This window comes from Ictidomys tridecemlineatus, chromosome 12, assembly GCF_052094955.1.
Source record: "Ictidomys tridecemlineatus isolate mIctTri1 chromosome 12, mIctTri1.hap1, whole genome shotgun sequence".
NCBI classification, from domain to species: domain Eukaryota; kingdom Metazoa; phylum Chordata; class Mammalia; order Rodentia; family Sciuridae; genus Ictidomys; species Ictidomys tridecemlineatus.
The window spans coordinates 98,883,068-98,907,911 of NC_135488.1; the positions used below are offsets into that span (position 1 = coordinate 98,883,068).

The 24,844-nt window shown below is 47.4% G+C and overlaps 1 protein-coding gene and 1 long non-coding RNA gene across 3 annotated transcripts in view; one reads left to right on the forward strand and one right to left on the reverse strand.

Annotated features, from left to right (window-relative positions):
• Positions 1-18,093, reverse strand: part of LOC144369412 (uncharacterized) — a 56,398-nt gene extending 38,305 nt beyond the window's left edge. Inside the window, exons 1-2 of the long non-coding RNA XR_013429130.1 lie at positions 17,988-18,093; positions 14,548-14,654 (exon numbers count right to left, since the gene is read on the reverse strand). This is a non-coding gene — a long non-coding RNA (uncharacterized LOC144369412). The remainder of the gene's footprint in view (positions 1-14,547; positions 14,655-17,987) is intronic.
• Alk (ALK receptor tyrosine kinase) overlaps positions 1-24,844 on the forward strand; it is a 651,421-nt gene that overhangs the window by 562,918 nt on the left and 63,659 nt on the right. For both annotated transcript variants that reach the window (XR_013429124.1, XM_040271529.2), the window contains exons 10-11: positions 14,340-14,434; positions 14,605-14,733. Coding sequence is in view for 1 of the 2 variants with exons in the window: in XM_040271529.2 (XP_040127463.2) it covers positions 14,340-14,434; positions 14,605-14,733 (224 nt within the window). In the remaining variant the exon portion in view is untranslated. The remainder of the gene's footprint in view (positions 1-14,339; positions 14,435-14,604; positions 14,734-24,844) is intronic.

Genomic DNA, 24,844 nt, shown 5'->3' on the forward strand with positions numbered 1-24,844 from the left:
AAAATGCCTCTGCTCCCAGGTTCCCCAACCTCCACATGTTGTGTTTTTTAAAGGAGATTTATCCAGAGCTTAGAGGTTAGCCCTGAAGAGCTCCTGAGCTCTAGACACTAGTCAGCCTCTGGGCATTACATGAATAATCTTTTTAAACATAAATCTAATTATTTTCCTAACTTCCTGCAGGTGTTCAGGCGCCTTTCAAACTCTTTAATTAGACCTTCACTTAGGCCCATGTGTGACCTGTCCAATCTTAATTTCACAAGCCTTCCTGTCAGCCCTCTCTCCCCATCACTCTGCCCAGAAACCACATAGAACTTTCCACTCAGTTGTGCCACGTAATTCTCACCTCCAGGCTTCTACGTCTGCCATTCTCTCAACCTTAATGTTTTTTCTTTATCTTTACTAAATATCACCCTTTATTCACTTTTTAAAAAATCTCCCAAGACCCCTAGACTATATATTTACCTAATACCTTCTCATGACTCTTGAGATATCCTTATACTACCATGTCATTCTTTACTGTCTGTTTTTTATATGTCCAAATATACAGACCAACAGGGCAGGGATCATGTCTGTCCTCTGTATCACTGCTTCTTGAGCCTGATGCCATGCCTAACACACAGTATGCCCAAGAAGTCCGTGTTGGCAGAATGATATATTAAGAGAAGTTGTGTATGCTTCCAAATTTCAGCTGAATGAACTAAGAATTCTACGTCGTGGAATCTGGAACTCCTCCTCTGTTCAACCTCTGTCTCACAAAGACACAAGAATCACTTTGCTATAACAGTATTGCAAAGCATTCTGTATATCAAAGCAACACCTGTGCTCTGTCAGATGAGCCCAAACAGCATTTGTTACTCCTGTGACAAGGAATCCTCTTTAGGGACTTGCCTGGTACCTGTGCTTTCTTTGTCTCTGGTCATTGTCCTGTCAGAATCACTTTATAAGAAAGACTCTGATCCTAATCATGTGCCTTGGTCTCCTTGTGAGTAGACAGCTAGAACTGGGCACTTGAGACAAAAGAGCTGTAGTCAGATCATTCCCACCAGGCAGTCATCCCACACAGGCTCATAAAGGAGAGATGCAAAGAGGCTAGCATCAGGGGGCATTGATCCACAGAATGATATTCCTTCTATTTACAAATATGCAGAGTGTTAGAAGTAATGTAATAGTCTGTCATTATTATGAAATTATAGTAACTCTACAAAAAGAGTAACAAGAAAAACCTCCAGGAGCCATGCTCAAGCTGTTCTGAGCAGTGGCAATACCCCTGGAATACAGATTTCTGCTCTCAAGGTAATTTTGAAGGACAACACCAATTCAAACCTGGACTTGAGGTGTGGTTGGAAGTTACCTCGTTACTTGACATTCACCTCATTTAACTACTATAATTTTCTTCATTTTCTTCATTTACTTCCTATTTTATCAGCATCTTCCCAACCCCCATCTCAGTGACCATGCTTTCTGCTGGAATTAATTCCACTTGTTCTCAAAATGGAAGAAAGGCAAGTTCTCCCCCCTTAATTTGAATTATCAGACTCTAGCAGGGACACGCTCCTGGTTTTCCTCTTTATAATCATAGATCTTACTCAACTAAATACAATTTCCCCGACCATCCTAAGCTTTGACGTGCTTACAGAGCAGAAGCTGCTAAGTTCGACTCATCATGAGATAGATTTGGAAATACCATGGATCAAATCATGTCCCACAAATCATTGCAATTGTACAGTCAGATGTAAAGTACATAACTTACCACACCTGGGTAGGCTCCATTCCCCAGCACTGTCATTAGAAAGGCTTTTAGCTGTACACTATATACATAGTCTAACAAGAAAAAACGTTCCCTCCGGAGATATTTAAGTTTCCTGTTCCTTTTGCATCCTTTGTCCTAAACGATAAGTGGTGTGTTTCAGAAATGCATCTTTCAAATGAGATCAGTTAAACTGCGAGTTATGTCTTCATGCATTTAGACCAGAAACTCCACAGAGCCAAGATTTTTTTTCCTATTCAACTTTTGTTTATCATCTACAGAATCCCCATTTTATACAGGGCACTATGGATTACAATGCTCTATCTTTCTGTAGCATCTTTCATAGAAAAGAAAGACATTAGAGGAACATTTTCATTACTCATTCTTGCCTGGGTAGAGAAGTAGTAGATTGCAGTGAGATTCTGGGTAGACCTCAGTTTGCAGGTCTAGACACGCCTCTGGAAAAGTTGTGTTGAATTCACATTTTCCATAAATTGCATTGCAGCTTCTCTTACAGCCTTGAGGAGTTTTAAATAATTAGAACTAGCATTTGTTGAGTGCTTGCTGCATACCTGTCATTCTAACAAGTACTTACCATGCTTTATCACCTTTCATCCTCAAACATCCCCTTGGGAGAGATAATACAATTAATCCCCCTTTTTATATGAGGAATGTGAGGGATAACGAGCTTAGATAATTCCCCCCCCCATCCTTAGGCCAGGTTGCTTCCTATGTGCCTCCTTCAGAGTGCACATGGTCAATGTTAGCTCTTATTATTTTTTAATTTATTTATTTATTTTAATTAGGTATGTATGACAGCAGAATCCATTTAGATTCATTGTACACAATTGCAGCACACCTTTACATTTCTATGGTTGTACACAATGTAGCATCACACCATATGTGCAATCATACATGTACCTAGGGTAATGATGTCCATCTCATTCTACCATCTTTCCTGCCCCCATGCACCCTCCTTACCCTCCCTCCCCTTTGCCAATCATAGTTCCTCCATTTTTTCCATGCTTCACCCTCCCCATTATGGATCAGCATCCACTTATCAGAGAGAACATTTGTCTTTTGTTTTTTTAGGTTTGGATAACTTCACTTAGCATGATATTCTCCAACTCCATCCATTTACCTGCAAATGCCATAGTTTATTCTCTTTTAATAATATTCCATTCTCCAGGGCCTTGTGCATGAAGCTTCTTATTATTAACAAATAGCCTGGTTCTGGGCATTTTTAGGCCACACCTCTTATTTGCTTCCAGGTAGTTATGTCTGTTTTTCATTTGCATCCCCAAAACCCATCATCTTAATTTGCACCACCACCTCCTGCTCAATTTCCACCCACCACCCAGCCCACCTGCCTGCTCTTCTTTCCTCAGGCCTGCAAGTGCAATGCATTCGCCTCACCAGCAGGGGAGGACTCCCTCCTTTTCGTTCCAGAACATTGAGTCCACTCCCCTGGGTGTCTTTTCAGGTCTCCAGTCAGCATGCCTTTGACCATTCCTACATCTATGTACCCACTCCCAAATGAGCCCAGGTTCTGATGGGCCTTTGCTGTTTGCAAATGTAGTAATGTACCACCTCTAACAAAGACATAAAATGAAATATAGAAACTTATACATTTCACAAATCACCCTGTACCTGAGAATAAATTTCACTTCCAAAAGGACTGAGGCAGGAAATCCAACCATGAGGTTGGCACCCTGTGTGAAAGAGAGCCCTCTCTGTCCCTCGGAGAATGAAGCATAGGGCCAGGCCCTGCATTCTATCCCCTCCTTCAAGTTTCCATCTGCTTTGCCTCCACCAGTTAGTCCCTCCCCAGGGAGGACGCACACCTGTGGGGAGGAGCTGATGTCATGCCACTGCAAACCCCATAAGCCAGCACCTGCTGCCCTCTGCAGGACAGGCTGCTGTGACTGTCACAGTGGCTCCTGCACCTCCTCACTCTCCACACCCACAGAGGTGCACTTCCACCATGCACTTCCACCCCATTCAGGCCCACTGCGAGTGGTCAGGGGAAATGTCCTCCATTTTCAGACAAGGAGACCAAGGCCCAGAGGGGTTCAATAACTTTCCTGAAGTCCTACAGGTCACTAGGCATAGAGACTCCTCCATAGAGGCCCAGCTTCCACTGCCTTCCCCTTCACCAGGCAGCATTCCTGTGAAGATTCTCAAGCATGAAATGGTACCATCCTTCATTATTCCTCAGGCATTGTGCATTTGGTGTCCCATGATGGGCTTGCCTAGACAAGTAGCACAGCCCCAGCTCTCAAGGTGGGTGTACCATCTAACAGGGAGGCTGGCAGGAAAACAGACTGCTGCATGGCAGAGCATGAGAGCTGGACACAGGGACCCAGGGAATCGGAACAGCTCAAGGCCCAGTAAATCCACAGCCCACTGGGGTGCCTGCTGGGAAGTAAGGCAGGTGCTATGCAGGCGTCTCCTCCACCAAATATGCCCACACCAACAGAAGCAGAGAGCAATGGCTATTGCTCAGAAACTGGCTCAAAATAAGTAAATAACTGTCCATAGACACACAATTAGCTAGAAAGAAGATTCAGGATTCAAGCCATCATTTTCCAGCTCAAAAATCTCACTCTCTTTCAAAGCCTTGCCATCATGGTCAAAAAAGTCTCTTCCATGAATCTGTGTGACAATAGGCAGCAGGTGTCATTTCACATCAACTGATGGAGGAACCATGAGGATGGAGCCTGGCCTGGGCTGCCCGAGGCCCTGTCAGGAAGCTGTCAGCCATGAGGTCAGCAAACTCCTGCAGGGCCCAGCCCCTCAGGCAGGATCCCGAGAATGACTCTGGTTTGTAGGAGCAGGCCAGGCCCAGCCTTGGGAGAACTGGGCCAGATAGGTCATCCCAGTAAGGGTGTGGGCATGTGGTCAGGACACAGATAAAAGCTGGGAACCAGATGAATATCCAGGCCTCCATAGCATGACAAAAACCTGGTCAGTGAGCCTGAAGCCTGTGCATGCAGCACCCTTGCACAAGAAAATTATATTCATGTCCCAGAGAGCTTAAGCACCCTTCTTAAATGCACCCTACCTGGCTCACTAGGGTGCCCAGTCCTAGGGCAGTGCCAAATATGCAACTGTAAGGGAAGGGTACTATAGGGTCCTGCAGCCACCAAGGGTAAAGTGGACCCATCTCCAACACCCCCAAGCAGTTCAGTTATCACCCCAACCATGCCAGGTGAGCACACCTGAACACCTAAGCTTGTGCTACATACACTGTTAGTTGGGGTAACACTACCTGACGTAACAGTAAACATCCAATCCTCAGAATTGGGTAAAAATGAAATACATTTCTTGCTTTTATAAAATAAAAAATGAGTGTGTGGGTTCATAAGTGGCCTTCCACTTGGTCATTCAGGGCCCCAAGCTCCTTCCACCCTGTGCTTTCACCCTTTGCTCCAGCCTTGGAATCCTTTGCATTCAGCCAACCAAAGTAGAAGAACATGGGGTGGGGGGATCTGTCATAGAAAGATTTTTATGAATCATCACTTCTGTTCACTCTCCATTGGCTAGAATTCAAGCACATGGCCACACATACTGCAAGGGATGCTGGGAAATGTAGTCTAGCTGTGTGCTCAGAGAAGTGGGTTAGATTAAAAAAAAAAAGAAAGAAAGAAATGAGATGTTGTGTCATGGAATAAGCCAAGGATACAGCTCCCATCTGTGGGCATCTATCAGTATTACATGAGAATACTGCTTCCTCATTTAGCAACTCTGAGCATTGATCAAGCTTCTTCTCCACAAAGCCTCATAATTCAAGGCTGAAATCAATTCCAGGATCTATTCTGAGGTATGAATGTTTCATTCCCCCAAATTTTATGATGCAGCAAAAATCTTATTTTCTGGCAGAAATCACCCCGGAATTTTTCTCACTGAATTTTTCTTGTCTAAAAACAAAAAAATAAATAAATAAATAGGAAAAAAGAACTTTTGAAAAGTCTTAAAACTAGCAAATTAGCCTAGGGCCATGGTTCACAAACTTAACTGAACATGGAAAACTCTCTTCCTCTCTCACCACCAGAGATCTGGGCCCCATACACAGGGATTCTGATTCAGTAGATCACATGCTGGACAACCACATTTGGTTTGATATGTAACCACATTTGAAAGTCACTTGCATAAAATAACAGATCCAGATCTCTTGTGGGCAAGACAGGGAATCAAGAAGTATATGGAGAGGTGTCATTGGCTGTCACGCTGTTGGCAAAAGTATAATAAACCCCCATCAAGAGAGGGTAGAAATGAGTGTGAAAGCAGCCTCTTGGGCCTAAAGGATGCTGAGAGCACAGGGCACATCATTAAGAGGCTAACAGTCATACACCAGCACTGTGCAGGGTCCTACTGAGCATGGCGGGTGTTCAGATGGTACAGTGACCTCCCAATTGCAGAGCAGTCCAAAGAACCCTCATGGGGTGGGGGGGGAGGGGAAGATAGACTAATAAGCCAGTCCTCGAGAAAAATTAGGTATTAGGGAAAGGGGAAAAGGACCAAGGACTTTCCAGAAAGGCCATCATGGCAAGCAGAGGCTTAGAGACAGGAATGTTTTCTACAAGTTCAAGAATAACCAACTAGGTTGTATCAGAGAACCTCAGGTGGTCCTCTTGGAGGTCAGTGGATTTGGATCTTGAACCAAGTACTTTGCACATTTTTAAACCCAGAGATGGGCTGAAGAGTGGGGTTACTAAAGCATGGAGACCCCTGGAGGCTCTTGTGAGGGACTAAATGTGAAATAATTGGGCCCTCAAAGTGGAACTCAAAAAGGGGGAAGAACGAAGCCAGAAAAGAATCCCCTCCATCTGCTGCCTTCCAAGTGGCTGCATTGGCTCAGGACAGTTTGGGTTCAGCTGTCTGAGAAGAAGGAAGAGATGTGGCCAGTGGCACAGCATGCAATGTGCAACCAAGCATTGATATGTACAAATCAAGCATTCATAACTCTAGAAGGATCTGGCCCTGTTTCTTTCTCAGAAAATAGCCCAGATCATTGGAGCAAGGAGTAGATTAGCAATTCTGAGCTTTAAATCCTATTTCTAACACTGATTTACTGTGACGTTTGGGACAAGCTGTTGCTTTTGATTGCTAAGTTTCCACAATCAAGAGTGCAAAGCAGTGAGACAGATCAGACCCATGAGCCTGGTTTAAGAGGCAGTCGCTCAAAATGGCACTAAGTGAACCCCTTTAGAATAACCGATGTTCAGACAGACCTGCTCAAATTTTCCTGGTAATGTCCACAGCTGGGTTACAAATCAACAGATGCATATGTTTTTCTTAATTCTAAATGCTTCTGGAAAATGTAGCTCTGTGTTCTCAGCCCTGACTCCCACTAGGCACAAAGTCTGAAACTGGTGGGTAATTGATCTTCTGATATTTGAAGCAAAGCAGAATCTAATTCTACATGAGCTGTCCCCCAGAGCCTCCCCAACACAGCTTCCACCCTCACGTCCATGTAGATGATTCACTCATTTTCATTTCCATCTGAGGCATATACCTAGATTTCAAACTGCCTGATTGGCATCCCACCCACACCTTCAGCATGGCCCCAACCAGCATACCCAGAGTGATACTTCCATCCACAGCTCTGCCAGTCTCCTAAATATTCTGTTCTTCAAAGTCCTTCTTGACTTCTCTCTCACTACCGAGATTCAATGTGAATAATATTGCATTGAATTTTGAGGAGTAGAACTAAAGGGAATTTCAAAAATCTCCCAGTTGGTGGATAGTACGAGTTGTAGGTCTGATGAAACCTTCAAGGGCAAAGTCCATGACTTAACACATCTCTATACTCCTATCTTCAGCCACAAGTGTCTTACTCATGATGGGGGCTCAAATAACCTTTGCTATAAGTCAAAGAAGAATATACGTAATTTGAAAAATGTTACAAATTTGCTGCCTGTGGAAGCAAAAGTTTCTAATAAAAATATAATTTGAAACAGGAACAATGAAGTGGAATCTCATGCTGAATAAAGACTTCCACCATGAAAATACCATGTTACACAGGTTTTTTAAAACCAAGATGGTACCCAGATAGTGACTTGTCCAGGTCACAGAGGTCCACCAAGTATTCAGTCCAATATTCTCTCTCCTCTACTTTTTGACACTCGGCACCCCCACCCCAACAAGCAGAAAAGGTTACTAAAAAAGACTACTCAAAAAGATGTTTTTGTCAGAAGAGAAGAAATCTAGCCACCACCATTTTCGTAGGTCTCCTCCCTGTTAGGGCCACCATCTCTGGTATCATTTCAGCCCTCCAAACCACAAGCCAACACAGAGACAGAGGCAGAGAAGAAGCTAGTGTAGGAAATGTCTGTGAGTCCTGAGAAATGATAAGTAGACAGCCCAGTCTCTGAGAAGAGTAGATGTGGGACCTTCTAGGTCTAGATAGTTCTCCACAGCCCCGGTTGTCCCAAGGAGCTTCTTTTTCTTCACTAACAGTGTAGACTATGTATGAGTCTAGATGATATTAAACAAGTTGGATGGTTCTTCAAAGAATGGCAGAAAAATGGCCCAGGAAGGGAGAGGCCTGAGCCTTCATCTTGCCTCTGCTACTTCACAAAATGAATATAACCTGCCAGATCCAAAGATGCTCCCTCTGTATCTCCCCATCCCCCGCCCCCGCTTTCTCCTTCCTCTTCTTCTCTTGCCATCTCCCTCCCTCTCTCTATTTGCCTATACCCACAGGGATTGGCACAGTCAAGCGTGTGGGTCAGGTATTTTTGTGCCCAGGCACCTCCCCTGCTGGCTCGGGCTCCAGAAAGCAAGGCCTGCCTTCTTCTTGCCTTGCCCCTTGAAGCCTGGGGTCCCCACTAGAATGCAGTTGACATGGCACAGATTGAGGGACTGAAAGAACAAAGGGGGGACTTGCTAGAAATGGGTTCCACCCACCCTGTAGTCTGGACCTTCCTTGTGGAGGCTTTTCCAGTTGATGACATGTCAGGACACATGAAGGAGCTGGGACCATTTGGTCTCAGCCTGCAAAAGTGAGCAAAGAAAGCTTTAAAGCCTCGACTGAGAACGTGGAAGGGTCCGGGGGACTCTCCATGCCTGCTCAGCCAAACTGAAAATTCATTTTCTCTCTTATTTCCAGAAGGACTCCTTTATGAAGACAGACCTCACTGTAAAATATCTCCACGGCTTTTGGCAGCCCTGGAAGGTCTATGTATTGATGTTTCCTCACTGTTCTTGTTTCCCAGAAGGGAAACAAAGTCAGGAGGTGGTAAATTGCTCCTGAGAGTGGGATTGAGTTGGATGGGGAATGTTCCCAACTCCTGAGTGTCACCTGTACCCTGGCCTGACCCACTCTACTAAGCAGGATCCAAAGACTCGTGGCGTCAGGACCCACATGTTCTGCTTTGGCCACATTGAACCTAAGCAAGACTGGTCCCAGGAATTCGAGGCTGCCCATCAGCCCCTCCTCTTGAGCCAATAACTGAAGTCAATTATGCAGATAATAGGATGAGGGTGGCAGGGCTTTTTCATCACATACATTATTCTAATAGAAATGCATACTGCGCCCTGAGCCTTATGACAGTCCATTTTAGAAGATTTTAGCCAAGCAAATCAACTGCTCAGTGAGAAATTGGAGAAAGTGGTTTTTCTCAGCAGTATCTGCCAGTTCTATCCTAAGCAGCCAGATCCCAGATGAGCCCCAGCTGCGAAAAGGGATGCAGAACACTCCCTCCTTCCAGCGCCAGTAAGTGACCAATGGAGGAATCTGAGACATGGTGCCTATCTATTGTGTGTTTTTAACCCTGTCCAGTTATTCTTTCCTGCCTTCTCCAAAGCATTGCTATTCCCTCAGTCCACATTCAGACATACACCTTTTTTTGTCAGCTACTTAAAATCATTAAGTGAACTTAATTAGGTTTGTTAATCCCTAAGGCTGAATGGGTGGCAAATAAGGCCTATATTCACTGTCCATTAACAGTCTGTTGCCGGAATGAGATGGTGCCTTTTCCGAGCTGTGTGTGAGCAGCATCCACATTTCCTAGGCAGGGACCTGCTTGGTGAGTCTCTCAGGCACCCAATTCCAAAGCTGCCCCTCAGAACTTGGCCCACTGCCCAAATGGCCACCTCCCAGAATCCCCCGGGGTCAGTTTTCAACAGGCCTCTCTGTAAAGCTGAATGAGTCAAAGTGGATGCATTCTCTATGCAAAACCAGGCTCCAACCAAGATCTCTAGCCAAGCCTGTTTTAGCAACAAGCTCCAAATCCCTTTGGCAAGAAGAAAAAGGAAAAGCAACAACAACCCATGCAATCAGAAGTGTCTACTTTGGAGAAACAGAAAGAGCTGGACAGGTCTGGATATGAAGGGGCAGGGAGTGAAATCTCCATTACTAAAGAAAGAGGAGGCTCCCCGGTCACATTTCTTAGCACAGATCAGTGAGGAAGCAGGAGGAAACCTTGCAGGAACTCCCAGTGCCGCCTCCTCTCTGACCAGGTTGCCCACCAGAAGAAGGGGAAGTCCCTTCTAGCCATGGGGACTCTGCTTCCTTCCCCACCAGTGCAAAAGTTCTAGAAGCAGGGAAGTAGTGTACATTCATAGAATCACCTGGACCCTGCAGATTTGGCATGCACCTTGTTCTTCTTCAGTCCCAGAGTGGTTCACAGGAGCATGTTAGAAGTTTCCCTCCGTCTCAGCTGTCTCCCTCGATCCCACCTGTTATAGTACTGTGACCAGAGACCATAGCTGACTCTGGAGAATGTCTTTGTGTCTGTACCTTTTGAGGAATTCAAAAATAAAGAGCATTTGAGCCAGAAAGATTCTGAGAGTCTTGAGGAAGTCTGGCCCATCTCCAGCAGGGAGAGGGTAAACAGAGCCAGGAGGGACCTCTCCTTCACCTAAGTCTCAGGAGAAAACACAAAACCAGGTACCATTCAAAACAGAAAAGCCTAAATCTTAGTGGGACTGAGCCACCTGGTCTCTTGGCCAATCACAGAAAAGGAACTCCTGGACTGGTCCTGTGCCCTCCTGTCCCCTCACCTGCCACTCAGACCCCATTCCCACACTGCCTCCACTTCACCCTATCCTCCCCACCCCTGCCGTGGCGCACCTTTGTCTCACCTTCATGCTGCCTTGGTTCCACCTGGCCCTTCCCTGAGCCTCTGGGGCCTGGCACCCTGGGGAAGGGTTGGCAGCGTGGCCCCTGGGTGGACAGAGGCCGCATCACATGTTGTTATGGAGTCTTCTCTGGTTGTTGTGAGAACTCCTGGCTCAAAATATGTGCCATTCCCAGTGTCAGTCAAAGTATCTTAAACAGCAGCTGTCACTGCCATTGCCTCCCAGACACTTTAGAGACTCTTCCATTGACAAACCATCCCCGCCCTGGCTTGCATCCTACCATCCATGCTAAGAGGCCCAGTGGCAGTTAGAGAACTTTTCAGAAGTTAATTCTCTGAGTTATAAAGAATGAAGGCACAGAGAGGCGCCAGGAGACCAGGGATGAGAGGGGACACATGCGGCTTTCCCGAAGGGCCCATGGAGGGAACAGCAGGGATTTTCTCCCTCCTCCCACTCCACAAGCATATACACGTCGCTTACTTGCTCAGGCACCTCGGGTCCTCCTGCACTGCAATCAGTACCTACCTGGCCCCTCCATCTGTGGATGACAGATTGGGAGATCTGGGTGGAAATAGGAGTGGTGGGCTGCTGCAGGGCCCTTGCCCACGTCAGCACAGGAACATCAGGCAGCTCTGCCTTCCTGATGCTTCTACCTAGGAGTACGCTTCTTTCCACTCCCCCTTCTGAGGAGTCTTAAGTGCCTGTTCTCTTAAGTGCCTATTCCCTAGAGCTTGCATCTGCTTTAAAGAGAACAAGGCAGCAGTATTAGGGCCCTAGGTTCTCAGATAAGTTTCCCAGGCCGGGCTTTGTGTAAGGTGACACAGGCATAAGCCAACAACTTGTCCACAGACCGTGTTTCCTGTGGAACCCTGGGGAAATCATGGCTGCGCCCTTGCCAAGGCTCATGGAGAGACTCCATGCAGGTGTGTCAGGTCTGTGTATCAGACCCACACGCAGAAGTGCCTCTCACCTTGCAATTGGCCCTGTCTTGTCTCTGTACCTTTCATTCTTCCTCATCCTGTCATGGTGATCCCACCATATTTATCCTTAAAGAGCTCTTTGCTTTTGCAACAGTTTGTTGGAAACTTGCAATGCACCCCCCACCGCCATTCTTTTATGAAATGACAGTAGAGACTCTTTAGCCTGGCCTCTAAGCACCTCATCATCCTTACCTCCATCCACACCCCTCACACCAAGTGGGACAGTCCCTGTCCCTCTGACACCTCTCTTGCAACAATTCCTTCTCCTCACCATGCTCTATTCTCCTGGTACCCACATCCTGGAATCCTCTCCTACTTCAAAGCCAACTTAAATCCACCTCCCCTGTGAAGTCCTCCAAGCTCACCAGCCCAGTGTAAGTGCCCCTTCCCGCAGCCCACCACACAGGTTCCTGTGCTCGCTGGCCCAGCATCCTCCCATGTCCCAGAATAGACTGTGGGCTTCTCCATGGGACACTCCTCCTTCTACACCCAACCAACTACCAGGTCCCACTGCTGATCTGTCCTACGGAGGAGGGGCATATAGACCCCACCATGGGGAACATGGCTTAAGGGGACCAGGGTGTCTGGCCAGGGATACAACAGATTCAGGCATTTCTTCTTTGGAAGCAAAGCAGACTTGGGTTCTCCAATTTTGACTATCAGACAAAAAGGATTGTGACCAGATTTCACAAGATGGGTGAAGGCCCAGGCAGAATGATGGAGTCGTTCCGTTAAGAGTAATCGATCACAAATGCACTATTTAGTTACAGTGAACTCCAGGACTTTCCTCCATGGGAGGCACTAACTGCTCTCTGGCCAGAAATCGCCCAGCCAGCCTCTGCCTCTTCTACACGGTGACCAGAGGTCATCAGATCACGGTCATAACGGGGGCTTCCCACCCTGCTGTGGCTAACTTCTGGCTCCATCTTCACTCCCTCGCTGCAAATAAGTGTGAGCACATGTTCTCTCCCCCTCCTGCTCCTCCCTGTGTGCTTTTCTTCCCTCCGTGAACAGGCTGACTCTGGTCATTCCTGCAACCCTCCCTGCCCTGCTGGCTCCAGGCTGTCAGTCCCACCCTGTGCTAGTTTTCCACTCTTGCCACCCCCGCAAGCTACCTGGGTTTGTTGGTTCTCTCTCTATATCTCTCCCCACCTCTTTCCCTCTCTCCCTCTTTCTCTCTCTCCTTTCCCCCTTTTCTAACAGTTTTATCAAGTGAGAATTTCCACACCATAACATTCTCCCATTTTTAGTGTACAAATCAATGAGTTTTTAACAAACTTACAGAATAAGGCAAAGAGCGCCACAATCCGGTTTTTACAGCATTTCCATCATCCCAACAAGAGCCCTCGTGCTAGATTGTAGTCAGTATCATTCCCACTCCCAGCCCCGGGCAACCACTAATCTGCTTTCTGTCTTTGTAGATTTGCCTATTCTAGATGCTTCCTGTACATGGAATCGTTCCTTATGAGGTCTTTAACGTATTCTGGCTCCTTTAACTTAGCATAATGTTTTTGAGATCCATCTATTTTATAGCGCGTCTCCTGGCCCGCTCTTTTTTTTTACTGCAGAATAGTATCCCACTGTATGGCTACAGGCTTCAGCCAGGCACCAACTGACAAGCATGGCTTTCCTCTCTTAATATTTTAGCCTCCATGCCTTACATTTCACACTATTCAGCAGGCAATTCTAGATTGACTTCCTAAAGGGCGAGAAAGGTTTTTAGGATTCTCAGAAAAACTTCACTTTATAGCAGGAAAGAGCTGGTTGGCTGACAGCCTTCCAGGAGGGTAATTCATTTATTTCCCAAGAAATAAATGAACCAAAGGTATTTTTCACTGTTTATTTCACTCTAGCTTTCTCTGGCTGCAGTCGGAGGACCTGGCCCTCCAAGGCTAGGAAAAGGCTGGAAAGAAACATGATCTCAAGGAGTCCTCATGAACACTTTATGACCCACTCTGTTAGCTACAAACACTCCCAGGAATAAGAGCCAAATCACTTAATATTTAACAGCCAGTTGGGAACTGCAAGTGATGGTGGCTAAGACCCAGGATGCCTGAGGCCACTACCACCAGGAATTAACCCTTTGTTTGCTGGTCAGTGGGAAAACCCAGGGGCCCCAGGGAAGGAGCTTCCTTGCCTGAAGCGACGAGCAAGGGGCACTCGTGTTCTTTAAAGGTTGACACAGAGTATTTTGATCTTTTAATAATGACTTTAGTCCCATGGGTAAGCACCAGCTGAATATCAAACCCACACTTGCCTAACCCCTGCAACCCCAGAAAGCAAAAGAGGTCTCTTCTGGTTATCAGGGAGTCCTGGGCCCAGTCCCTAGACTCCAAATTGGTTTTAAGGTGAAGCGCCAGCTATCGGCAATCCTTCTGAAAGAGTTATGCTCAGTGTTGGAGAAGTTGCTCAACTGAAATTCTGAGCTTGGCGACCAGCACACAAATGCTGGACACAATTCTAGGGCATGCCCCCCGCCCCCGGACCCAGGTTGCTTCTCACACACATTCCTCTTGACACTACAGGTTCTGGCTACAGATGGTTGCATGGTGGGGACAAGGATCCCGAGCCACCGTGGCTTTTGACAATATCTCCATCAGCCTGGACTGCTACCTCACCAGTGAGTTCACCCGGCCCCAGCCCTCTGTCTGCCCAACCCCAAGGACCCGTGGCTGCACTACCCTCCTTAAACCAAGCCCAATCATCTCTCTCCCTTCCCCAGTGTGAACTCACCTCTCTCCCTGAAATTGAGCCTCATCTAACTCATTCCATGGGGTCTTCTCATTGCAGTCAGTGGGGAGGACAAGATACTACAGAACGCAGAACCCAAATCGAGAAATCTGTTTGAAAGAAACCCAAATAAGGACCAGAAAACCTTGAAAAATACATCTGAACAGCCTCCCACCTTTGACCCGACAGGTAAGGGTTCAGCTCACAAATCTGAGCAATGTAAACTCTTGTTCAAAATGCACAAGAAAGGTACGTGCTATGATTGGGGTGGGGAGTTATGGTCAAAGAGTAATACGGCCAACCTTTAAGAGGAACATCACCTGCATTTTGGTTAGGAGGCCCCAAGAGAAAACTGTGTGATTCTCTTATTGCCTGAGCAATGGAAGCCACCAGAGGTTGTGTGAAGGAACAAGTTTCCTCCACATCTGGGGAACCTCAGGCCCCACACAGATGGGAGAACCAAGCAGGTACTCTTCCCTCAACTCAATTCCTTGAAACTACCTCCATCTATTGAAGAAAGCAAACCTGACCACCCGATTTCCTCTCTTCAGGAAGAGGGTTGATCTCTAGGCCAAGGCTCTTACAGAAGAGTGGGCCACCCTACCATAGCAAAGCCCCAGATGCCTCCCCAGAGCTGGATCCCTGACAGAGCTCTTCTGATCCGTGCCCCCCAGGCTAGAGGACTTGTCACGGGGGCTCTTGTTGCACAGGCCTCTTCAGCCTCTGGCCAAAATCCATAGGTGCCACTTCTCAGTCACTCTTCCTATCTCCAAACCCAGTGGATGGTCCTGGCGGTTATGAGATCAGAGGCTGGGAGCCTAACCCCAGAGAAGCTGAGGCCACAGAGACCTCATCCCAGAAAGTGACAGGGTTCCTCCAGGGTGGCCTCAGGGTCTGAGCACGTGAGGCTTTTCAGACACCAGTGACCTACGGAAGCCTCTGCCCGGCACACGGACCACCTGCACTCTCTTCCTCTTTTTCCTAAGAAACGTAAGTGTTTATCACAATGACAACAGACATGATAAATCTCTGATTTCTACTTATGATGTCAAGTTCTTATACAGTACAAAAGATTAAAAAAAGGTAGAGACTACAGCTTTGCCACTAAATTTACTGATTCTCCCTTATTGATTAATGTCAGTTTTGTTTTATCCTTGGAGAACTCCTTTCCTTTCTGTCCCCCTCTACCTTAAGACTGACCCTCACCCATCCCCATCTCCTGCCTGATCCAGTTCAACTGCCAACCCCACGGGAAAGAGTTTGTTGCTTTTCCTATTATTTCTGACCTTTTCTGCCTCCTTCACCTTCCACTAGAACCTGAAAAACTTTTCCATTCTTCCACACAGAGGATAACCCAGCCTGCAGGATGCCCAGCCTTCTCTATTTCTCCAAATGCCCTCACAGTTCATGGAAATATCTAACCTGAGGGAAGCAACCTACAACCTTCCCACCCAGTGTCCCTTCCTGCCACTCAATCCCAATAATTCACATCCATTTACATGTTCGCCTTTGGCCAACTACTACCCCCTTGTGATAAATTCAGGAAATTTTTACAAATTTGTAACTTTATAAACTTAGGAAAGAGACCAGGTTTTCCTTTCCAGTGTGTAAAGAAAACATGGCGGCAAACCCCCTGCTCTGGCCTAACTACGGGCACTGATTACATAGCAGGGCTCCAGAAACATCTATTGATTGACTGGTGGGCGGCCGGAGGCTCGAGCTGGGTTCTCAGATGTCAGCAGCCATCAGCCCTGCAGCTGGCACTTAAGACACAGCCGTCCACCCTGCCTGAGTCTGGGTTTATTGCCACATAACTCCCACTGTCCCTAAAAGGCTAATCAATAAGGGCCTGCCCAATGGCCACTCAGGCTAATGAAATCACGGATGGCTCAAAAGTGGTGAAGACTCCCCACCATTTCCAAATACAATTAGAAGTGGGTAGAGCCTGAGGGGTGGGAGTGACTTCCACTGAAATGCAAGCTTTGCCTACCAAGTACCTCCACCCCAAGTCCTCAGCCCACCTCAAGATATAGGCAGTAGCTACTGACCAGTGATCTCTTCACTTCTGGATGGAAGAGGACATTGAGCCAAAGACATCCTTGGGCAGCCTCATCAGCCACCCGGGGCTCCTTGGGAAGGCTCTGGGACACCTAAGAAGGAGCCACTACTTTCCCAGGAGCCCACTGCCCCATGGAAAAGCAGCTTGGGTGCTCAGCAGCAGGAGACATCTCTTCCATCATGACTTAAAACCCCTCGTTTCATCTTGCTAAAGATTCTTGCAAATCTGTGGAGGTGTGGGTGTCTCTGTTTGGGGGGGCAATTTCCCAGGGAAGGTCCACTTCACCCCTGGACTCAGCCTCGTGGTCAGGAGGAACTAGCCACCTTACCCCTACCCTCCCCTGGCTTTCTCCAGACCCACCTGCAGTCCTGGCTCACTTGCTCTGTGGCTAGATCTGAGCTCAGAGATGCTGAGCAGAAGGTGACCCAGGTGTGGAACTCAAAGAGCTCCCAGTCTAGAAGAGGAAAGTGTTCATAGATGATTGATTGAACTAGAGTCATGTGCCTCCAACAAAGAGCGCCAAGGAGGGGTCCCGGAGGATTCTTGAAGGCCGAGGCCAGGCCACACCTCTTCAGTAATAATCACCCAGAAAAAAATATGTCCCTAGCACCTCCCCTGTGCCCAGCACTGTGTGTGTCTACAACAGGGATAAGGCTGACCAGTCGCCCTTCTGGAGCTTCTGGCCTGGGGGAGGAGAGCAGCCCGTGAACCTGCAGGATGGGCCTTCAGTGCCAGTTGTAACCTAGCTCAGAGCTTCTACCTGGCAGGGACCCCTAGAGAAGGACAGAAGGACAGGGCCTGGTGTGGGGGAAGAAAAGGAACAATCCCTGAGTGGCCCTGATCCTGGGCTACACTGTGGCTTTGCGCATCCACTTGTCCCCACATTGGCCCTGAGATGGTTACTGCTGTTACCATCAAAGGGAAAAAGAAAATGGCCGAAAAGGAATGAAGAGCCCCTTGGCTGGCAGGGAGCGGGGCCAGGGTGTGAACCCAAAGTGCACACCCTCTCACCCAGCCAAACCACGGCCAGGTGCAAACGTCTCCAGTCAGAGATAAACACCAAAATGGGAAGAGGTAGGAGAGTCCCCGATAAGAGCCCCTGCATGATCAGTAAACGAATCAGCTCCCAACGCTGTGACAAAGAATCGAGGAGACAAGATAATAAGATTTTCTTTCCAAAGTTCAGTGCTGTCAGTTTCTGCTGAGCTGGAACAGGGGTGGCTGGTGGCATTTCTGCTCTCCTCCAGGCAGGTGTTAGAGCCACCCCTAGAAACACAAAGGCCAAATCAGGCCTTTTGGGAAACAGTTACTCACAAAGCTCCCAAATTTCCCTAAAGACGCCTCATGTCCCCCCCCCCCAAGCCATTCAGCCTGACTCCCTCACCTCCAGCCAGCGGGGGCAGATTGAGCCGCTGGAGCGTCTCGTCAGGGTAAAGGCTGTCCAGGTGCTTCACAAGGGGTTCTCGGAAGCCTCTGAGTCACTTTAGCTAATCAGATGAAGAAGCTGAAGGAGAAAATGGGGCAAGTATTAAGTCCAGGGAAATTACATTTGTCAGCTTTGCACATGCAATTACGCTAACCAAATGGTTGGGATAATGCAATCACGGCTGCAGAGCCGGCTCTCGCCCTCCCTCCCTCTCATTCTCCCGCCCCCACCACCACTTCTCCCTCTCTCCCTGTCTCCGTCTCTGTCTCTACCTCTGTCTCCCTCTCTCGTGGTAAGAGACGATGTTAGAGGTGCGGGGGGTATAAGTATGCCCTGCCACCTCCCAGCCTGAAAAGCCCAGGTGAGGACAAGCAGTCCCCAGGGGCCAACACGCCTCTGCCCTCTCCTTGGAGCTCAGATGCTACATTGGAAGATCTAAAGGGCTTCAGCTCAGTGAACATGAGACCCAATCCCACAGTTCCAACTGTGGAGTCCTGTCTTCAAAACCACATCCTTGCCTTTAAATCATCCGGTAACAGTTTGCTTCACCATTTTCAGAGTGTAGTGTGTATCTCTTGCCAAAGTGGGGAGAAAAGCAATGAAAAAATATGTAGAATCCTGTAAAGAGCAGTGGATCAGGGGCCCAAAGCTCTGCAGGGGGTCCCGGCTGGTTTGCACTAGCAAGCTCCATTCCTGGGGCCACTCCACCTCACATGACCTCCTGGACAGGTCAGTGAACCTTCCAGTAGCAGATTAGTAGCACCTGGGGTGAGAAGGACTGATGTGAACACAGACAAGGGCAGATATTGCTGTTTTCACAAAGTCAAGGTTTGAGGTAGACAGACTCCAAGTCCCTTCCCATTCCCAGCCCCACGATTCTAAGGGCCGACGGGATTTGGCATAAGGGAGCTGTAGCTTTATTTGGTCCATCTCTCCAATTAACCTGTGGCCCAGCTAATGTGCCCAGGAGTCAGGGTGACAGACTGTCCATTTCCACACATGCTCCTGTGATTCAAGAACAGATGCCAATTCCAATGAGAAAGTTTTATGTGTTTCATATAAATTGATTGGGTCTATTTCTGCTAAATGCATTATCCATTCACCACAGAACAACTATTAGAGTTAATAGAATTTGTAGTTGGAGCCATTATGTTCCAAGCACGCCCTTCTAGGGATGACGGCATTATTGCAAGGCAGGCTTCGTGGGCCACCCCTTCCCCAGAGCCCATCTTCCCTCTCAGTGGGCTTTGTTTCCCTCAGAGCCTTCTGCACACAGACCCCTGCCTCCCTGGCCAAGTTTACTTCAGCGACCCACCCCTGTAGGAAGGCCCCTTCCCTTTGGTTCACCTGCTCCTAATGTGTTCAAATCCAGTTCTAAAAGGTCCCATCATCTCATCTCTTATTGGCATCGCAATCACCCCATGCCAGGCTGGGGGTCGAGGGGAAGCCAAGATGCCTTCTTTTAGTTTTTGCTCTTCACCGTATACCAATTTGGGAGGCAGGAAGTCCCAAGATGTGAGTGGGACAAGTCAGGGTGGGGGGGCCAGAGAGCCACTCAAGTTAAGCTCCTGTCATCAACAGTGTCCTAGAATTGCCCAATTATGGGCATAGTCCAGGCCTTCCCGATGCGGCAGCGAGCTATCCAGCCCATCAGGGACCTAGATACAGGCCAAGGGTTTCTCCACTGTCCTCACATCATCAGCACCTGGTTCCCCAGGCTGAGGGGGGCATCTGCAAGTGCTGCTTATTAAACATGCAGATTTCTTTGGTTTGTGTAGAGGGAAGTGAGGGTGGGGTGGAGTTGCTGGGATGGGAAGGATGGTAGAAAGAGACAGACATCATTACCCTACATACATGTATCATTACACTACTGGAGTAACTCTGAACCTGTACAGCCAGAGGAATAAGTAAGGGAGCTCCAACAACTCCCTTACTCCATTTGTATACTATATGTCAAAATGCAGTGTACTGCAAAGTAAATAAATAAATGCAGATTCCTGGGCCCCTGCAGCCCTGTGGAATGCCTGGGAGTGGGAGGCCAGAATTCACATCTCAGATAACCCTTCAGGAAGGCTTGGTTAGCAACAAAGTTTAGCAGCCCAGAACTGCAACCCAAACTCATGGCAGAGGAGCAGCCTGGGCCTGGGGAAGGTGGTAAAGTGGGCTCAGAGCCACACAGCATCTTTTAAGTTTCTAACAAAGAGCAAAGGCCTGGTGTTGCATCATTGTTTTGTCACACAGGGATAGTAACTGCTGTTCCCTGAGTTTGCCCGGGGCAGGAAGTTTGCTCATTATCTTATTTGTTGGTGCCATAACATTAGCCCCCTTTAACAGATGAGGAAACTGAGGTCCAGAGAAGTTAAGTAATTTGCAGTGTTATACAACTTTTGTAAAAGGCTAAAGAGCAAGTTTCTTTCAAATCATGCAGAAATTAAAAGTTTTCTACGCCAATAATAATATCTAGAAGGGCAAAGTTGTGATAAAGTAACCTGAGAGAAATCCCTTTGTTGGAAAGGTGTTCTAGAAGGATCTCTTCGTTCTGAAAAACTCTGCTTCTTATATTAGTTTTTGCTTAAACAGAACATCAGCATTTTCACTAACATGTAAGACAGTACACCAGGAAGACAGCATACCCACTCCTATAAGAAAGCTGATAATTGCCCCTAATTGGCATTCCTCCATGCACCCCAGCCTTCGCCAGTGCACCTGGAAGCACTTCTGTTAGCACCCCTTCAACCGAGGGGAACGACTCTTTAAGGAGAGGGAGGGATAGGACCCTAGATACAACCCTTGGAAACTACTAGGACACCAGCCACTCCCCTGCTCAGCCAGCTGCTGTCTACCCATGTGCTGTGTGTTCTTCTATTTTGCTAATTTTAGCTCATCACCTCTTTATAGCAAGCATAGGAATGGTGACACCGGAGGCACTAACCTTAGCAAGGCTTAGGCTCCCAGTCACTGCATCAAGTTTGGCATCCTCCCATTAAAATGTCACTTTTCATTTGGGTGCATCTCACTGCCCCTACCCCCAGGAGCTAGTGTCCCCAAGGTTTAGGGGACTTGGTGATCCCTTTCCTCACATGAACAAGTTTCTCCCAGTGGAAGAGGCCCTGCCTATGAGACAGCCAGTCACCATCCATCCCCAAGAGGTGGCCAACTCCAAGGACCAGAGTCTGCTCGGTAGCCAAGGGAAAGAAAGCACTTCCCCAGGGACCTGCTGACAGTGCCAGGGCAGAACTGAAGACTGGGTTGTAGGCAGAGCACCCACCAGCAACAGAACTTCCTGGTGTATGTGCCACCATTTGTTAGCCACCAAGTTCCATTTGTACACAGATCTACCGGCTGTTCCTAAGCACATTTAGCATCCCTCTCCTGTGATTCTTGCTGAGCCCTGAGGGTGGACACCACTATGAGGAAGCAATGCAGCACAGGTTTAAGGCCACAGCCCTGCTCTAAATCCCAGCCATACCACTCACGTGAAGTATCTCCCTTCTCCATTCTGCACTTTGCTTCCTTACAGCTAAAATTGGTGTGTTTATTATCCTTATTTACATTGCATGGTTTGATAGGAGGGTCACATAAATTGAAGTGTGTCAAGGGCTTGGAGAGGTGACTGACAGAGTGAGCTTCATGAGGCATGGCCATTGTCCCCATCTCTTTTAAAACAGATGAAACAGAGGACCAGAGGGTAGGTGACCCCCTAATAATCCACTGCAGAGCCAGCGTTCAAAGTCAAGGCTGCAACTCCAAAGCCTTCCTTTCTCTATACCCACACCACCTAGGAAGGATACCAAATGTCACCCGACTGCTCACCAACACTTGGGAGCCACCTATGTGGCCATCCACACGGGCTCTTTCTCTTTCCTCTCAGAAGGCTCAGCTCCGTGCTAGACACACACAACAGCACGGCTCTCCCTGAATCCTGTCCTAGAAAAAGAACTTGTATAGACTCTAGTTCGATCTAACAGGCATGCGCAGGGTACCTCGGGGACTGTGACTATGACCAAGTCAAGCACTGCACAGGAAAAATGGGCCACCCAGAGCTGAGCCACGTGAGCCCCAAGTGAAGCCACAGTTCTCCCAGCACAAGAGAGATTCTGGTCTCTACCTCAGTCTCTGATTCTGATCCCATCTAGAATTAGGACCAGTGGCCCTCTCTCCACAGCTCTGACTTGGTCCTGTCCTGAATGGGGCATGACCAATTATCCTGAACCAATTATTTTCAAAAAGAAACCCAGTGTCCTGTGAGAAAGCCAGGCCTCAAGTCACTTCAGAACACTCCAGTCAGCTCCAACAGAGTCCAGAACGCCTCATGAACTCCAGCCCAACACTCCGCGGTGGTGGAACTAGGGCAAAGCTACTGGCAAGTCACCTAATGCCATAGCGGGCCGCTGCTCCCCCGAGCAGCCGGCGGGAGCCGTTCCCTTCCTGCTGCTCAGCTGGTCTGAGAAAACATGTTGTTTTTTTCCCATTTGTTTCAGTGACAGGTTACATAAGTGGGAGACAACAAATGATCCAGGAACTCCAGGCTCAGCACTGCTTGATTAAGACCATTTAGCTCAAAGACCAGCGGCACACAAAGGCCCCTCCATCAGCAGGAGTGCATTAAGCACCGGCTGTTTAGGAAGAGCACTTTTAATCATCAGTCTTCTCCCAGACTCGCTGCTTCTGCCTGTAAAGCGAGCCCGCTTCCCCTCAGAGCCTGTCCGCTCCCTGCTTGTTGCAGCCAAGCGTCAGGGGCCTTCACAGAGGAGTGTGACTTTCTAAATTCATCCAGGTCTGAGCTGGACAGAGATCCAGGAGGACAGAGGCTAAAATGCTAGATTACAAAAGGGGGTCTTCCTTGCTTTTCCCTCCCAAAAGGAAAAGAAGAGGTGAAACTGCCTTAGCGATCACCAAGTCAAGGAGAAGAGAAAGCCCAGGTAGAACTCAGCCCAGCCAGTAAGTACCCTCCCTGCTGGGTGCTTTAAAAAAAGAAAGCCAAACTTTAGGACAGGGACTTTGAATGAGTGTGTAGTTATCTATTGTTTTGAGACAAATTACCCTACACACAGTGGCTTACAACACATTTGTTAATCTGTTTCTTATGTTTCAGCAGGGTGTTCTGCTTCAAGGTGTTAGCTAGGGCTGGGGGCTCATCCAAAAGCTTGACTGGGGGAGGATTCCTTCCCAAGTCCACATGGTTGTTGGCAGTTCCTGCAGGTGCCGGCTGCCTTAGTTTCTCCTGGCCACAGCAACTTGCTTTATTGAAGCTAGTAGAGAGGAGGGAGGGAGGGAGGGAGGGAGGGAGGAAAAAGTAAGCCAGCTAGCAGGACAGAAGTTACAATTTCAAAGTCATGAAAATGACATCCCATCACCTTTTCATGTTCTATTGGTTAAAGCAACTCACACGTCTTACCCATGCTCAAAGGTAGGGGATTTGGCAGGATGTGGACATCAGGAGACAGGAGACCATCTCAGAGCCATTCTACAATGGTTGTGTGCCAGAGATTACCCAATCACCAGGAAACCCTGAGAGCCCCCTGGGGATTCTCACAGGTCATCCCAGCAACTGGGGAGGTTAAGGCAGGATTGCAAGTTCAAGGCCAACCTGGGCAATTTAGAGAGACCCTGTCTCATAAAATTTTTTAGAAGGGACTGAGAATGTCACTCAGTGATAGGACAATTGCCGAGCATGCTTGAGGGCCTGGGTTCAATAACCAGTACCAAAAAAAAAAAAAAAAAAAAGAATTCCCCAAATCCAGCTCAAACCCGACTGTTCAATATCTCACAGGAATTTGTGTTGTGTATTCAAGAAGCACCTGCTGAGTGTCCCAGTATAGCAAAGAATCCTAGAGACCATGGTTCTTTCTCAAAGCTGTATATCGTAGTGAGCAAACAAGACCATTTCTAATTGCTTCAAGAGTTATAAAATACTTTTCTAATATAAAATGTTGTGTGGTACTGCTATTAACATTATTAGCAAAATGTATAACCTAAAATTTTGGGCCAATTCAATCAACCCTCAAATGTTGCCATCTCTAAATATTTAAGGTATTTATGATCCATCTCCTCCTACAAGCTGAACACTCTTTGGTGCATACACATAACTGTGCATCTAGGTATACTGTCTTCAATATTTTTTTATAAAAGTTTCAAGCAAATCTTGCCCCAGGGGAAAAGGAGAATATTTCATATTTTGGATCCTCTCCTTCAGTGAATTACCCAAACCAATTTCCAAGTAAAACCCTCACGCTATACTCTGAATAAATAAATGACTTCCAGGTAGAAGATTGCTCCCACAGGACCCGGGCATCACTATCAATGGAAAGAGGATCTCTTTAGTCTTTTAAAGCTTGTCAAGATATTGGGAGTCATGGAAGCTCTGGAACCTTCTCCATAAAAAATTTTTTACACGAACACAAATGACTAGATTGGAGAGAATTGATTTGTTTTTATAGTGAATGTTGACAGGGCCTTCATAATAAGGTGAGAACATATTGTGTTCATCTACTTATTATTTGTCTTGTAAGTAACTCTCAGATTAAATGATCATATCCCAGGACTGACGTTAACATGTAAAGAACATAAGGCATAGTCTAGCAACGGAACTGAGAATCAGAAAATCTCCCCAGGGCTCAGAATGGCTGCCTGGAAAAAGAGGACTGTTTCTTTCCCCTCAAGTGGCTTCCTGATTTTGATCCTGCTAACCAGTCCATTCAGTCTCTCAACTGGTCAGTTCCATCAACCATTAGGATAGTGGGGTGTTCCCACTGCTAAAATGTGGGACTCCCATGTTTTCTCAAAGACTGCAGGGCCCTCTGTGTCTCAGCTGT